The 17857-nt window shown below is 38.7% G+C and overlaps 2 protein-coding genes across 3 annotated transcripts in view; both read left to right on the top strand.

Moving 5' to 3' along the window:
* LOC139944341 (uncharacterized) overlaps positions 1 to 2660 on the top strand; it is a 98644-nt gene extending 95984 nt beyond the window's left edge. Inside the window, exon 7 of the transcript XR_011786942.1 lies at positions 2600 to 2660. The gene's annotated coding sequence lies outside the window, so the exon portion shown is untranslated. The remainder of the gene's footprint in view (positions 1 to 2599) is intronic.
* LOC139944339 (uncharacterized) overlaps positions 1 to 17857 on the top strand; it is a 43134-nt gene that overhangs the window by 10117 nt on the left and 15160 nt on the right. The window contains exons 3-7 of one of the 2 annotated variants that reach the window (XM_071941338.1): positions 1794 to 1821; positions 10594 to 10634; positions 11357 to 11540; positions 13018 to 13091; positions 15074 to 17643. In XM_071941338.1, the coding sequence (XP_071797439.1) occupies positions 1794 to 1821; positions 10594 to 10634; positions 11357 to 11540; positions 13018 to 13091; positions 15074 to 17643 (2897 nt within the window). The remainder of the gene's footprint in view (positions 1 to 1793; positions 1822 to 10593; positions 10635 to 11356; positions 11541 to 13017; positions 13092 to 15073; positions 17644 to 17857) is intronic. The other variant, XM_071941339.1, reaches the window with a different exon arrangement.

The raw sequence follows: 17857 nt of genomic DNA on the forward strand, positions 1-17857 counted from the left end.
AGCTTTTTTACAAATGACAATTGTGTTTAAGGGTAGACTGCCATTTGATTGTTATGTTGGTCCACTAAAGTCACCATAGGGGCTTCAGCAGGGTAACTGTTGACTTACATTGCTATTAGGGCTGAAGGATTCAAAGTGTTCAGTAATGAAGTTGAAGCTTTTGCCTCTTGACTGTGTGCTGCAAACTTGCATTTGAACCTGATGTTTTTTGGATAAGTGTACACTGGATTTACCTTTTTAGTAACTCCCCAGGAGGACCAGTGAGCTTGCATGCCTGGAATTACACAAAGGCTTGGGGCCATGGCCACCTTTGCCCTGGTCCTAGCCTTGGTGACCCTTGGCCTTGTTTCCCATAGACTTTAAGATTTTCCAACGGAAGTGCCCTTTCAAAATGTAAATGGCCTTGCCCTCTCGAAGATGACATTCTGGACCTAAGCTTGTCACTTCATTAGTCCATCACTAATCTGTAATTCAAGAAACAGGGATGCTTTTCAATACCGAACCAGCCAGCCGAACCACTTGGAGTGAATTTTGACTAGGCCTCGGGTGTTTTAACTGGCATTTGGCCAGTGGACCACTGTTATTGTGTTGTGTGAATCAGTCGATGAGACCTGATTGTCCGGGTAGATATTTGTCTCAATGCCCCTGGCCATTGTTGTCTCCATTGCCTTGGTGCCATTTAAAATAATTACCAGAAGTAGTTCCTTCATAGAATTGCCTTTTACTAAGACAAACTAGCTTGGTCCTTTAGGGAATGTCTTCAAGGTTTTTATTTAGAAATACTCCAGCGGGCATCACCTTGAATCCAATGGCTAGTTTTCTGCTGGAGCGTGACTTTGTGCTGAACTACTGGAACGATTTTACGTAAAGGAATAAAGCATTCTGAATTTAAAGCATTCTGAATATTCAAACAGAACCTTGTAATTGTCTAATGGAACGGTCTGTGTAAGCTCTCTTGAACACATAACACCACAAATCCTTTTAGACCGTTTTAGAGTTTTGAAAATGCTTTGTTACCACTAGAGCAAAGGCTCTGAACTGTGAAGCACCTTTTATACTTTGTGCAAAACTATATGCAAAGTGCTATTTGGCAACGCAACTTCATAACAAAATATTTGCTCAAGTTGGTATTGTTCAACTCCTGCCTAACATTTAAAGAGACTTTGTGACGCCAGAAACTGCATTTACATCAAATTAAGAATGGAAGCATTTTGTTGTTGCATTTATATTAAGTTTTGCAAGATCAAAATAGACACCATTGTGGGAACGTTAATACAATTGAACAATGATCCATACAACTTTTTCTTTGCTCAACCGGGTTGCAAGTTCAACGAATTCTTTAGAAAAGAGAGTACAAAAACAACATTGGCAAGTCCCCACAACTACAAGAAGGTGTTGAAAAAACTGTGTGCTTTTACACACAAAAAGTAGCAAATGGCCATATGTTTCGAGTCTTTTAACCCTAGCAGAGTCTCCAAGGCTAAATAACAAGACAACACATGAACATTATTACGCAACAGAAGCAGTCAAGTGAAACCACATGAATTTAGTGAAAGAGGGGTAGGTAGAAGGCGCTAAGAAAAGGCAAGGTACACGTAGTACAATCAATAAGGAGACGACGAAAGGCGTAGAGGGAAGGGGCTGGTTTGACTTCATGAGGTTGGAAGCAAGGACGAAATTTTGTTAAATAACAGCCCCCTTTTCCATTTATCTTCTAACTGAATTTGTTTTCTCTGTTGAAATGATACAAGATTTAATTTTTGTCTTTCTGTTTTTTCTCTCTTTTATTGCAGCCCCCAGGTATTACATCACACGTCCGAGGTAATTATGAATTTCATTTTTATTAACAAAAAAAAAGTACCTAAAATGTTAAGCAGGTTTAAAAAATAAATATTGGTCCTCTCTATCTTGTATTTACCTTGTAAGATAAGTCCCAACTTCATTTTTTTTTTTTTTTTTTTTACAAAATATTTTTGATTTACAAGCAGCAATATTGCAGTACTTTATTAAAAACTCTTGGTGTTTGACTGCATCCTAATGGACCAAATTCTGCTGTGGCTACGACCAGTGGCTGCAGCAACAACATTGAAGAATATTCATTTTTAGCCAATTGTCTTGTCACATCAATCCCGAAAGGTGCATTGAGACCCGGCAGTTTAATCACGACCACAGATCAAGATCTTGTGGAGCATTTACACAGTGCTTGATTCAGCTCTGATCCTGTTTTCGATCATAGCAGGCACATAAACACTAGTGCTAGGCGAGAAGTGAAATTTTGATATTCGGATACCGCTGGCCAACTATCCGAAATTAACTGGATATTCGAATAGTTTTTTTTTTGCCGCTAGAGGCAATATTAAAAAAAAAAAAAGTTCGTTTGTGAATGAGATCGTATGGGCGGATTGATATTAGTTTTAGACAGTGTCACTCGGTTCATTCATAAAAATAACCGGATCTAGTTTAAAGATGGCGATTTGCTTTTTCTTTTGATCGTGATTGACTCTACGTGAAGGAAAACTTTCGTAATCTTTGAACAAATTACGTCAGAAATGTCATTGTTTAACTCTTCACGGAGGTGAGCATAGTTAAATACTTAAAGGAACACGTTGCCTTGGATCGGACGAGTTGGTCAAAACAAAAGCGTTTGTAACCGTTTTTATAAAATGCATATGGTTGGAAAGATGTTTTAAAAGTAGAATACAATGATCCACACAAGTTTGCCTCGAAATTGCGTGGTTTTCCTTCTACTGTGCGATCTAACATGGTCGGCCATTTATGGGGGTCAAAATTTTGACCCCCATAAATGGCCGACGTGTTAGTCTACGAGGTAAAAGGAAGAATTTTGGAAAACCACGCAATTTTGAGGCATGTTTGTGTGGATCATTGTATTTTACTTTTACAACATCTTTCTACCCATATGTATTTTATAAAAACGGTTACAAACGCTTTTCAAAGACCAACTCGACCGATCCAAGGCAACGTGTTCCTTTAATTTATGCTGTTTTATGCTGTCTTAATAGAAGTTTCATAAGGATTCAGACAAAACATTCCTATCAGTTGTCGCCCGACGTCCGCGGATATTCGGATATTAAAAGAATATCTGGTTACTTGGTTGTAATTACAGAACTATCCGGTTTATAAATAGGTATTCGCGCCCTAAGCGGATATCCGGTTAAGAAAAAAAAGGCATTCGCGGTTACGGATAGGAAAACCTATTCACCATTAACCGGATATTCAAATAATTTGCCCAGGCCTAAAACACGCAAGAAAAACTCAGCTATTCCTAGCAAAACCAGAAATGACCACATTGAATTGCCGCCTTTACTGAATAAAGCTCTTTTCCTTTGTCATTTAAATCTTAAAACATATCAAGCTGCCTTAAATAAGAAATCCCACTTCTGACACCAAATGTTCCTTATGTGGTGTATGTACTACACAAGTTCACAAATGGATAATAATGGTAAAGATAATAATTGTCATTTGTTGTGCGCCATATCTGTCCGGAAGACACTCCTGGCATAAAAAAATAAATCTACTTTATGCCGTACTTGAAGCTTGAACTGAACAAATGAGTTTTCAAGTTGGTCCTGAAGCTGGAGAGAGTCTAAACTAGTCTAAGATTCAGTGGGAGAGCATCCCAAAGAGATTGTCCAGCATGTGTAAAAGAATGGTTTCCCCAATTGTGTTTAGAATGAGGGATGATGAGGAGCATGGTGTTTGTAGAGCAAGGCTGTCTTGTAGAAGCACTTTGCTGTACATGAATGTAATGCTTTGAGATGTACCATGTATTGAATGACAGATGTGGAGAAGAACCTTGAAATGAGTGCGTTCATGAACTAGGATGAAAACTTTTTGTGAGAAACTAGAAGCTCTGATCCATACACTGCAGTGAGCCTTCCCTGTAGTCTGTGTCTCTTTTCTTTGTTAAAACCACCTGCAGAGCTTTGCAGCAATTCTTCTTGTTTTGCATGAATATAGTTGGTACAAGCTTGAAATGCAGGCCTGAGAGGATGAAGGCAAATTTTTTATGCATCTGAAGATATCTTTTGAAATGGTTCAGTAAATGCTTTGTATGCTTTGACCCTCAAAGAGGTGGTGCCTTTTTAACCAAGGTCAACAACCTTTAAGTGTCTCTAGGAGGTATCTACCCTGAGAAAATTATCATTCTTGGTATACACGTAATTTGTTCTTTACAATTTGAATCACAGATAGTATTAACTGTACACAACAACAGTGCATACAACTTAATAATGTATTACTCACTATGTATATTATAATTTTGATGTTTATATTTTATTTAAAAAAAACAGCTACATGTACACGTAGATAGACATCAATAATTACTGATAGTGCATGGTTCCAGCACCACCAAACATTGAGGCACATCTATCTTGCTTTACCAGTGAACACTGCCAGGGCCCAATTTCATTGCTCTGCTTAGCATAAGCAAAGAATCAGCGCTTACGTAAGCATTGAATTTCGTGAGTTTAGCAGGGTATATTTTGGCTTGTGTGCGTGCGTACTCTACTTTACTAGACCTACTTCGCTTACACAACTAGAGCAGAAATTCAGCTCTTGCACAGTAAGTGGAGTACGGTGAATGTAAAAGTCAATTACAGCATACAGCCTGTGTACATAATATACAGTCAGCCGTTGAACTTGATGAAAAATTGTTCTTTGTACTTTGTAACGACTTAATTGTACTTTGTAACGATGTAGGCCTAATTTGTGACAGTTTTCTCTAGGTAGAAGAGCAGAGTTCACAGTACTCATACGTCAAGAACAAACCAGCTGCCATTCTGGTCACCATTACTAATAAACAAAATAAAAAAATCATGGTTGTTTGCTCGAGTTTCCCAGGAAAAAGAAGAAGATATTTCTTACAACGGCTACTTTCAGATGAAGATGTCAGAATTGCAAACTCTCCCTGATTTTGCTGTAAAGTTCCCTGAAAATAAACCAAATTGGAAAACCCACATGATTAGCTCTCTATTATGTAGAATGTAATTCTAAATATCTCCCTGATTCTTGGACAAAACCTCCCTAAGTGCAAGATGCTAATGTTGGCTTCTCTAATAAATTTATGAACATCCGCAACATCCTTGAATGCAAAAGCATTTTCCCATATGAGACATCAGAGTGAAAGTGTTCCTCAGAATGTCTTTCACAATGCCTTCACCACATTTACAGCATCATTGAACCTGCCATCAGCACAGAGCTGTCAGATAGCCACTAGGATTAATCTCACTCAAGGACATATTCAGGGACAGTCTCAACATTATTTGCAACCAGCTTCAGGGATATACAGCAACCTGGCCCTGATACCCTATGCAGCAAAAACAGGTTCTACATTTCCTGTTGACAGAAAAAGTCTGTGCATGCAGCGACTGCATGTTATCAGTGACCCGAGGCTTTTGATTAGCTGCCACAGCATGAGGTGATTCTAAGCTCCACCCACATTCCTTATAAGTAACTCTGTTGAGTGCATTTCATGGCAGAGTGCCAAGGATTGAAGTATTTACTTGGATGTTGGTCTGCAACTTGAGTTATGCTGTTGCAGTGGCTGTTTAATACTCAAGCAGACCTTCTTGTAACTACTAGGTCTATCTTGTATGTATGAACTGTCAACAATGTAGTCCAGACACATTTTTGACAAACAGGTTTTGGATAAAGTACAGTTTACTAATGTAGTAGGGATATGCATACAAAAATCAGGCCATATGTGTTTATTCATACATGCTGCAGTGTGGGAAAAACCAAATGGCTGCTGGTACATGTCACAAATGTGGCAATAATTAATATACAGGCCACCTGGATGCAATCTATTCTAGTCAGATATTCAAAATGAAAACCAGGCTTCTCAAAGCAGCTGTTTTAGAGGAAGGGTACACCTTTAACATGTACATATGACCATAACAAACTTCTTGGTAAGGACAACTGGAGGGATGTTGACTTAAACCATAGATAGAACTACCCCTTTCAAGTAATTATACATGTAGTTTGAGAGAACCCCACAGGTAGCTTTTCACCACAATGTTAAATCAAACAAATCGTAACTATGTTCACTGTTTGTCTGACATGTTTCTTTCCTATTGGATGTTGAACAGTGGACAAACCAATGGTATCAGGCTCGAGTGCTTTTTGTGAGTGATATTGTAGGATGAGGTTGCCTGTAGTACATATAGGAAGGTATTAAGTGCAGTCCAGCAGTGAGGTCATTAGTGCTTCAACAGTTGATCTGTTTTTAATAGTGCCACCGGCACTAGCCTTACTTCTGACTGATTTTTTTGTTTGCTGATGTATCGATTGACATTTAGAGGTTTTTTAATCATTTTAATAGGTAATACAAAAGAGAAAGTCCATGCTGCCCCCCCCCCCCCCCCCAAGAGGAAACAAACAGTTTTACTTGCCGTGTTGTCTGGTAGCTTTGATTTTGTTATCAATCAGCAATTTTAGTTAGCAAGAAATTTTGCATAATTTGTTTTCCTTTGAAATGAAACTGGCCACGTTGTTATAGAATTTGTAAAATTTAACACTGAACATCTGAGCTGTTATGTAAAGAAAATATGCTTCATGCTTGAGTTGTTCTAGCTCCAACTGAACTAGGTCACCTGCCTTTATTGTGTAGTCTGCTACAAAGGTCAGGCAGTACTTTATAACAAAGATTTAACTGGAACCTTGGTTAATCTTGCTGGAATGATGCTGGCGAGCAATTTCGAACAGCAAACAATTTTAGCCTGAACTTGTTTTCGGCAGACTGAATGTTCATATTGAGTAGAGCATCACAAAGTCCGTGTAGTAGTGTGCTCTGCTCTACAAGGGAAATCGCTCACTGACTTGACAATGAAAGATTTATCGACGGTGATCAGACTTTTATCTGAACTAAGGTTTGTTTTCTTCTTTTTCCCTCTTTTTTTTTCGTTTTCCTCCCTGATTTTTACAATGGTGTCCCTGACTTATGTTTTTTTTGTCATATCACTTTATCTAACTTTGTCGCAGATGGATATTTATAGCCTTCTTTACTCCATTGTCTTAGTGATGGTTGTAGTTTGTTTACATACTAGGTATTTTGTCGTCCATGTTACTGCAGCACAGCATTTATCATTGTTGGTAGCATGCCTGGTTGGTAGCACAAAGTGTTATCAAGGAAATGTAGGAAGTGTTATAAAGGAAATATGTAGAATGTTTAGAAGGAAATACATGAAGTGTTATCAAGAAATTACAGGAAGTGTTATCAAGGAAATACACAAAGTTTTATCAAAGCAAATACACAAAGTGTTTTCAAGGAAATACACAAAGTATTTTCAAGAATACGCAAAGTGTTCTCAAGAAAATACGCAAAGTGTTTTCAAGCAAATACACAAACTGTTTACAAGAAAAAACACTACAAGAAAATACTAAGTGTTTTCAAGGTAATACACAAAGTGTTATCAAGGAAAAACGCTTCAAGGAGATACACAAAGTGTTCTCAAGGAAATGACATGAAGTGTTATCAAGGAGATACACAAAGTGTTCTCAAGGAAATGACATGAAGTGTTATCAAGGAGATACACAAAGTGTTCTCAAGGAAATGACATGAAGTGTTATCAAGGAAATACACAAAGTGTTATCAAGAAAAAACACTTCAAGGAAATACACTAAGTGTTATCAAGGAAATGACAGAAAGTGTTGCCAAGGAAATGCACAAATTGTTATCAAGGAAATACACCAAGTGTTTTTCAGGGCATTTCAGGCCATACCCTGTAAATTATTGTAATGCAGCAACAGACGCTACATGGGCAGGAACATTTTTTGTGTACTGTGTGACCAGTCAGGCGCATATGGGCCAAGTGGATCCTTGTGCTTGGGCAGTTGACCCATGAATCAGGAAGTCAAAATAGCACTCCACACGCACTAATGACTTCAGTTTTGCTCAAAAGAACTAAATGTCAAACAAACATTTTCACTTCCCAGCTCTCAAGGGATCACTTTGTTGGCGTGCCCCTTGCTCTGTGACGTGCCAGACTGCAGTAGTACAGTCACTGTCAATACATGTTCCTATGTAAACAGGACATGTAGGCGTAAACAGACGCGGGTAAATTTGTACTTGTTGTTTGAAATTCGAGTACTGAGCTTCTATTTTTAGTGCAAGGGGCTGTTGAAAAGTGAAACGGGTGTTTTATAAACTGTCAATATAACACAGAACTGCAACATGTACACATGTACATGTAGATGCCTCTTGGCTTAGACCATTCCTGAATGAATATTTGGCTCTTGCTAGATTTCCAAGTTGACATGCATTGAAGCATAGGCTACCCTTAGCATTTAAGTAGCCGTAGGCACAGAGAGGTGCCAATTTTGATTTAGACTTCCCCTTCAAAGGATAAGAACATGTTTTGGCTTGATATGTTATGCATGTACATCTAACTTAACTGTGAATCTCCAGAACCATGAAGGCCGTGTGAAATTATTTTAGGTCAATTTTATTATGTATGTGGGCTATACAGTAGCTTACACTGGTCCCCTGTCCATATCTACAGCATAAACACAGTTGTTGGCTTTGTATGTATACACATGAAGGTCAAATTTAACTGCAAATTTCCAGAACCATGAAGGCAATGTGAAATTATGCAAGGTCAAAGGTGATTATGTGTGTGGGCTCAAAAGCAGATCTCTGGCAGAGCTTCTGTTGCCAGATGCCAGTTTAATTCAGATACTGCCTTGATGCTCTGAATGCTTCCCTTGGTGCATGCTATGGATCATACAGAGCATCTGCATATAGATGAGTTTGTCTCATGTTCAGGAAATAACCTGCCAGTCACAAGCTGCAGTTGGTTGATGAGATCATTGAGCTCCGTGATGAGATGAGTCACTGCCTGGGGCTTCGTCATCGAGCACTGCATGCACTGAGTGTAAATGCAGGCATGAAAAATAATCATCTACATCGCGTTCAAACAAATACTTTTGACGTCATAGCTGTTTGCCGAGTCTACTGATCACCTCTTGCAGAGAAACTAAGGTCTCACAGCTGCAGCAGTGTTCTCTACAATTATTCATTGAATATGTTTTTTATTGTGGCGTTAAAGGGCTTTGAAACCTTGTGTAGATCATGTTATTGGCCATGACATGAATTCCTATTTGCTGTAATAGAAGATGTATAAATATTTACCTGTTGAAGTTTCAGCTTAGTCATCATATTTTGAAGAGAAAAAAAAAGTGAAAAATCACAAGAGTAATGTTTTTAGGAGAGTCGCATAAATCTGTTGTACATAACAATAATAAAAACAAATTCTTTTACAGTGTAAAGCGCATTTCACAATAAACGTTTCAATGCATAAGTAAGTGCCCAGCAGCCGGTTTCACAAAACGCTAGGATTCATCCTATCTCAAATTAGGACGAGTAACTTGCTCTAACTTAGGATGAGTTTATTGCGTCCTAACGTCTAAGGTGGCGGAACTTAACTCGTCCTAAGTCTTAAGATTAATCCTAAGTTAGGAAGAGTTTCCTGAAAGCGACGGCTGTTCATTGGACCAATAACATCCCTTAAAACTAAATCTTAAACTGATTTTAATTCTGACGTAATCTCACGCCCATCAGCCATGTACATACATGTACATGTGTACATACAATTTTCCATGTTGTATGTATTTTGTGCGTTGCCTTTGGCTTATGCATGATTTGTGCATGTTTGTTGTTTGGAAAGACCATATCTCGCTCTCAATTCAACTGTTGTTAAATTTAAATCACTGACCTGTGGCCTGCTGCCCAGTGTAATTTTGTTGGCCTACTAGGGGGTATGCAATTAAAAAGTCTCTGCTAGGGGCCCATTTTTTCTCTGTTATTACCTTGAGACATGATTTCTTGGCTCAGGTGTCTTTCATTGTCCTTATTATCTGCAAATTGAAAAACACAAGGCCCTCTTACTTCTTATTAAGAGCCACTAATTGCAGACTTTTCCCCTGATGGCTGAGTGGTTGGTATGGTCACACCAATACACAAGGGTGGCAGCAAATGTAGAGTTATTATATTAAGCCCATTTTCAACAATGCGGGAAAATCACTGGTTGCATGCTGGAACTGAGAGCAATCGCCAGCCAGTTAAATAGTTTCGCGCGGCCTACCAGCGAAGGTACACAAGCCAATACAATAACAAGGGTCGTTAGTTCAGGCGCATGTGAAACACAATTGTGAAATAGCAACTGTTCGTGGGGCCAGACAGTTGGCAGCGTTGGTTATCAGCGCTCCTCTGAACATTCTCACATTTTGCTCCACACACCAGGAATATACTCACCACCTCAATCAGGGAATCTGAATCTCTACGAACATTCAAGAAGTGTATCAAACATTATCTGTACCCAACCTAATGTGCTGTATTCTTGATGTAGTTGTGTTCCACAAATGTTTGTTATGTATGTGAAACATGCTTAAGGATGCCGTATAAATGAACCTAATCACTGTAGCTCGTAAGCCTAAGGAAAACTTTAAACAAGCTTGAGTCAGTACTTTTACAAGCGCTCAGCCATGACTCTTCATAAATGTCATTTATAGATGTGTAACTAATAGTTGTCTTAACCATCAGACTTAAACATTTACTTTCTGTTTATTTCTTCACAGGAGGCGAAGGACTGGTACCCGTAAGCAAATTGTTAAAAAAGGTAAATTTAATCAACTATTTGGTTCTGTATTAGATTAGTGTTAATTTGTAGTTTAGATATCATTTGTTTCTGTATAAACGAACCATATCCCAAGACATGGCTATTATTGTTGAGTGTTCTTGTGGAAGTGTCTGTAAAAATAATATGAAACAGAAAGTTGGTTTTGTTTAAAAGAACATATCAATTTAGGTCATGACCTTTGCTCTGACCTTTTTTTGGTTGATAGGAAGAAGGTGAGATCTTGCAGATGTTCCGACCTCTATGGGCTTTTGGTACAAGCCGTTTCCGGCAGATATGGTCTATAAAAGTGTGTGCGGTATTTCCTCCTGATGGGAAATAGTCAGGGCTTTTAAGTACAAGAAGAAGGGACAGAGTAATAGAATTCTCCATAGGGAAGCAAATTTGTAAACAGCTTTAGTGATTTGTGTGTTTAAAAATCACGGACTTTGTTATGATCAAGCTGTTTTGTGGATTGGTGGTTGATTCATCAGGGCGTGGGTTCAATCCTGGTCATGATACTTGTCCTTGAGCAAGACACTAATCTATAATTGCTTCTTTTCACCCATGGGTTATTTGGTACCTTTGAGTGCAGAGATGGTTCTAGTGATTGATTTAGCTTGGTCCATTACAAATTTGGAAGCTCAGGTTGCATACTCCAAAGAGCTGAATTTGAATTCAAAATCAACAAAGTTATAAACAAAAAAATTATTTTTCCGATCTAGCAGAGCTTCAAAAGGAGAAACTAAACGTGAAGGGAAAGGTTGCAAAAGTAAGAAGTGATCTTCAAGAAGGAAACAACGTATACCGGGATATCTTGGAAAAGTTCAAGGAAGAACTAAAGAGTTGCTCTGTCACACTGTTAAACATTGACATACAGGCAGCTGTGCTTACCTACAAACCAACAAAGTAAGTGTGTGGTTAAATTTCAGACTAGCGTATTAGTGGATTATAATAATCAATGTTTTCTCTCTTTTTTTTCTTTCACTAAAATTATTATTATTAATTTTTTTTGGGGGGTCCAAACAACCAATTGAAATCAAATTTCATTTCTTATTGAAAAATTAATATAATATTAAACAAAAGAAGAAGACAAAATAACAGGCTGGCCAAGCTGGCAAGATTGTTATCATTCCTGACTAAACTACAATGCTGAAATACCCTGTTCATTTGAGGCTTTTTGTTTATTGATGGATTACAGAATGCAGTCATTCAATGAATTAAATAAATCAACATTTTTGGTGGGTGGTTGGTTGGTCTCAAAACAATTGTTTTTTCTTCTCTTAAACCTTGACTATTCTGAATGGCCTTTGCACTAATAACAGCTCTACATAAAGTAAAAAATTGAGGCTAAAAGTGGTGACCTTTGACATAAACCCACCAGCTGCCGATTTCACAAAACTTTACTCAACTGCGTAAGTCCACTTGTGCAATGTTGTGCCATAAACGTTGCGCAAGTGGACTTAAGCAGTTGCGTAAAGTTTCTTAAAATCGACTGCAAGTTTCTTTAACTCATGAACAAGCTGCATTTAAGTCAAACACCTGTTATAAAATCTAAAGACAAAATGGTTCAATACGTCATACATTTGCAATAAAAATTGTCAGGAAATTTTGCTGCCACGAATGTGTCATCGCAAGATTGTCACGGCTATTTGTGAAATCAGTGTCCAAAATCCATTGTTGAGTTGAGATGGATTTTGGATTTCAGGCAGTCATTGTCATTGGAAATGGTCATCTACAGATACACAAGTTACAACAAAGTTACTCGTCGTGCCCAAAACCTGTACTGTCACTGCCCATGCTGCTGCCCCAAAACACTAGAACAATTTTCATCACTACTAGGCTTGACTTCTACAATAGTCTCCTGGCTGGGCTTTCACATACTTGTAACACACTTCATCCTGTACAATCTGTCAAAAATCTGCCGCATCACAGCAACATTACTGAGGTAGCAAAATGTCCTCACACATCTCTCCCATTGTACACAAACTCCACTGGTTACCCATTCATTTCAGAATACAATATAAGATCATCCTTCAAGGCTCTCCATGGACTAGCTCCTACCAACCTATAGAGCATGCTTAAGGGCAGCAGACTCTATGTTCCTTTGACCCCTTTATCCAGCTTTGGGGATAGGGCCTTTGTAACATTTCACCTTGCCTCTGGAACTCACTTGTTTAATTAATCACTCATGTTTTTTGCTCATTCTGAATAATCCTTTTGCTTGTTATTTGTTTTGCGCTATCAAAACAAAATAATACCGACAGAGATACTTTCTCTGGTTAGTTAGAGCGCTAACAAATGCTTTGTATTATTGATATTATCATTGTCTAATACCAGTGACTGAAATCAAGGGCCTGATGCTTTGTTTTATTTTCTACTTCAGCAAAAGCTTTCTGTACAAGATCTCTGCCAATAGCTACGTTTTCAGGAAGTCTTCGCAGAGAGGACGAAAGAGAAGTAGGTTGTTTCACATCTTTTGTATTTTCTGTGTCGTATGTCTACCTGAACAAATGCTGGCTGTTGTCAGCAAAACAGTTGTTCCCAGCCTGGAACTACACGGAGGCCACTAACGACATGTTGCCCCTTTAAAAGTTTCTTTTAGATTTTAAGATTTTCTATTGGGAGTGCGTTTTGCAAAATGAAAATTACCACTGCTGGGATAAGATTTTCCTTTTTAATAGGTGGAAATTTGCATCAGGGATAAAGAATATTAATTTTGGTTTTACTCATATGTATTGATGTGTGTTAACACTGTATATCCAGTACTTTTCCGAGCTCTGTATAAAAAAATCCCAACAAAATTTGCCTGTGATTTTCGCAGAGCTCAGGAAAGTACTGAGTAAACAGTGCTATAAACACACCTCGATAACAAAATAATCGTTAAATCATCTTTCTTGCTATTTTTCATCATCAATTGGAAACTTAATTCATTTGCTTATCAATGCTAAACCTGCTCCTTGCTTTATTGGTGTACTGCTATTTGTCTTTTTCTCCACATTTGGGCAATTCCACGGTAACGGAAGGACGTTTTGACTCATTAAACAACATTTAAATAGTGGATTCAGCCAAAAAGAGGAGGCCATTTTGAAGGCAGTCATTAATAAAAGAAACTGCGACATTTGCTTGATGAAACTAATTAAACTGTTAATGATATCCACGATTTAAATGTTGTTTAATGAGTCAAAACGTTCTTCCGTTACCGTGGAATTGCCCATTTACAAATCTTAAATAACTCATCAAAAAACTCAAAAGAACGTGGTGAAACTTCGCAAAAATCTAGATGTCATAGTGGATATTTCAGATAAAAAACAAGACACTGGTGGACTTAGTCATATTATGGACTTTGATCAACGTTTGCTCTAGCATATATTAAAAGTATTTAAAATAGATTAGTAGAGCTGACAAAACAGTCTAAGCCAGTGTTCATATTATTTGCGATCAACCAAACCACATGAAATAACATGTGATGTGTCAGGAGAAAAGTCAGGACAAAATAATAACAAACCATGCACAACTTATGAGCCGCAGTCATACATTGTCCTTTTCCCCCAATTTTATTAGGCTTTTTGGACAAAATTGCACATATGAATGGGAATAAAAGAGTTAGTGACTCAATCTTAAAAGAACGTTACAGAACTGGTAAGAAAACAAAATTGTGAAGATCACAGATTTATAGCAAACTTACATGGTCTAATGATGATGATAGTAGAAAACCTCCCTTGAATTATTTCTGCCTGAAAAAGCCATATTTGATGAGAAATAAATAATGTAACTTTGCATTTGGAGTTTATCGCTCAGTGTAATCAGTTTTTCACTATTTTCTGGCCGATCGATCTCATCTCAAACTTCTACAGGTTTGTCAGTTTATGTATATGTTGGATTACATAAAGTGCTTACACTGCTAGCAACTGTTTTGTTAGGACGCATTGCTTTGGATCTGGTGAGTCTGTGAAAAGCGTTTGAAAACTGTTTGCTAGAAAAGGCATATGGTTGGACAGATGTTTTAAAAAAAGATTATAATGATCCACACAAAATTGCATGGTTTTCCTTATATGTTGTGAACTAACTCGGTGTGCCATTTTGTGGAGAAAATTTGTTTACTTCATAAAATGGCCGACCGTGTTAGTTCCCAAGTAAAAGGAAATTCCATGCAATTTCTAGGCATATTCCACTTTTAAAACATCTTTCAACTGTATGCATTTCATAGCAAACGGTTTCAAACGCTTTTTGTAGACCAACTCGACTGATCTAAGGCAACGTGTCCCTTTAATTGGCCTTTTAAAACCTTGCGGGGTCGTGGCTGTCTTATAAAGGACCTCGCCGAATGGCATGACCACGACCCTGTGGGTTTTAAAGGGCCGATTAAGACTGAGGCCCTTTTTTCCCTTTTTGTGAATGGAGTTCAACTAATACTTTCTGGTTTTTCTTTTCTTTTCCAGAGCTCTGTAATATGAACAAATACCATGGTGATTCACAAAACAACACAGGGTCCTCATCTGCATACCAAGGCTCAAGGGAGGAGAGACAATTTTCTCAATATCCTGTACCTAGGAAACAATGTGCCAAGAAGTCCACAACACAACTGGCCAGGAACTTCAACCTCAATAGGTCAAACTCTGGCTGGGATGGTGAGGTCATGCCTGGAAAGCGGAAGCGGGACTCAACTGAGAGCTACCGCCCCCGTTCCGAAACATACGGAGCTGCATATGATATCGATAGAGATCAAGCACTTGCCAACGGTGAGGAAAGGTCGTGGTCCAGGGACAGAAACTATTGCCATACAAATTCCGTCAACCACCGTGAGCAGTACCATGACGAACCCAGATCCCAAAGAAACAGCTACCGTGAATATTCCCCTAGCGACAACTGGCATGATGGTCGGAGACGCAGTGAGGAAAGGGACAGAAGTTACCAGTCTACGAGATCTTATCACAATGATCATTTTGAGTATTCCTACTCAGACAATAGTGGTAGACCTGGAAGACATACAAGGCGTGAGTTTTCCAGCAGAGAACGAAGTCAAGAACGGGTCCCTCCTTGGAGAGATGGAACACTCAGTAACCGTGGAAAAACACGATATGGCAGACATGGTGACGATGTCAATGAAAAGCCTGCAACAAGGTCAAGAAATTCCAGTCCCTCCGGTAATACTAAAAGCACCTCAAGAGATACCTATCCCGAAGCAAAGATTAAGAGCAGTACAAGCAGTTCTAAAACACCAAGTCAACCTGCATTCAGGAAAGCAAAAGAAAAAGACAGGGATTGTGGAAACCAAGGAGATCCCACTTCTGCCACTAACACAGATCAAAGTAACAAAGCACCTGGTTCAAAGTTGACAAATTCAATTAGTGATAGTATAAAGGACAAGAAAAGTTTAACTCCAAAACCATCAGATGTAAAGAACAGTAAAAGCACTTCTTTAGTAACTGGTGCAGTTTCTAAAACTTCCACTTCAAATGCACAATCTGGACCAGATACAGACAGAAGTTCTAAAACCATTGCTGAGACAAACGGTGTTAATTCACCTATTCCCTCACAATCAAGTGAAAAGAACCATATCCCAAGTGCAACTAAGGATGCACAGCGTGAGTTGGAACATATCTCCAAGTCGCATGGTTTTGAAGACTCACTAGCTCTTTCTGCAAATGGATCCTCTGATTCAAACCACCAGCTGGACAGTGTAAATGTATCCAGTCTAAATGCAAGCAATAAGGAACAAGTTACACTGTCTAAAGTTATGCCTTCCATAACTAATGAAAGTGCAAGCAAAGAGGTCACAGTTAGTTCTGATCGACGTGTTCTTGAAAAAGCTAAGCTCAACACATTGTCTTCAGTAACAGGATCCCCCCATATCACCTCAGCAAATCCTGAAGACAGTTTTAAAGATGTGAGTCTCAAGGCAGTGGCTCCTGGAGAAAGGAAAACAAACTTGAAGGAACCCTCACTCATCCAGGAAAATGATAAAACTGTTGATCCATTAGATCTTGAGACACCAGATACATGTAATTCTTCACCAGCAAGGCCAGACGTGTCCGCAAGAGAAACAACAAATAAGGAAGTAAGCAAAAACCCGACCCAAAACAGCACTGTTGATATACCTGCACCGACTAGAACCAAACTCCAGGAACTTCCATCCCCTCTGACCAAGGTGGATGCGAACGAAGGCCCAATCAGCTCTTTCAGACTTAAGCTCAAGTCCATTGTGGATAAAGTGTTTCCAAAAGCAAACGCCTCAAGTGTTACCAAAGATGAAAGTAACTTCCTGTCTAAAAGCCTGCCAGCTTCTCCGAAGACCTCTGGTGAAGACATTGAAGTAGATTCTAAGAATCCGAAATGCAAAAACTCAACAAAATGTCTTCAGATGAAGAACAATGAAGTTACTGCAACTGGTATTCCTTCTGGACATGATCAGTTGGAGGAACCCTCAGCTGCTGTAGTGAACATATCATCTTTAAAGGATGTTTACATCTTGCCTGTATGCCAGAATTCCACGGAGACAACAGAGTATCCTACCCAACTAAAAGAGCATTTTGGCAAAGCAAGTGAACTGGCCGTGGAGGGAATCAAGGATGTATGTACGAAAACTACTTCCAACAAAGATGGATACGGTAGACCAAAGCCTGTTGAGAAGTCAACTGATAAACTAGCAGATATTGCTGGTAAAAAAGAGTATGGATTGTGTCCTCAATCATCTGGAAGCCTTTCAACTAGCCTGAGCAAAGATTGTGAACAAGCTGCACAAACCACTTCACTGCCCAACTTAAAAGAATGTCTTGATGACAGGACTAACATAACTGATGGCAGCTCTGATCAATCAAACTCTGAACAAATTGGTAAACCTAGGACTCTTGATCCAGATGCGAGCCAGGAGCCTTCTCTGATGGAAACAGACCAAGAATCAGAAGCAAGAGAATCTCCAATGCCGTCTGAGGTCCAGTCAATGGAAGTTGATTCACCCCCACTGGAAGAACATGGAGTATCGTCAGGGACAACAGCACTGAATAAAAACGTAATGCATATTGTTAGTTTTCAAGAGCAAATTATACACTTTACAAATATTGGATGCTTCCAAGCATTGTCGCAGAATATAGTCACAAAGTGAAATCATCACTATTCCATGACAATGCACGAATCAAATGTATTCAGTGTTTGGTCTTAACAAACTTGACGGGCATACAAATACAAGCTCCACAACATTTATCTAAACCCATCTACAACACCCT

The sequence above is a fragment of the Asterias amurensis genome, chromosome 11, assembly GCF_032118995.1.
Source record: "Asterias amurensis chromosome 11, ASM3211899v1".
Classification (NCBI taxonomy): Eukaryota; Metazoa; Echinodermata; class Asteroidea; order Forcipulatida; family Asteriidae; genus Asterias; species Asterias amurensis.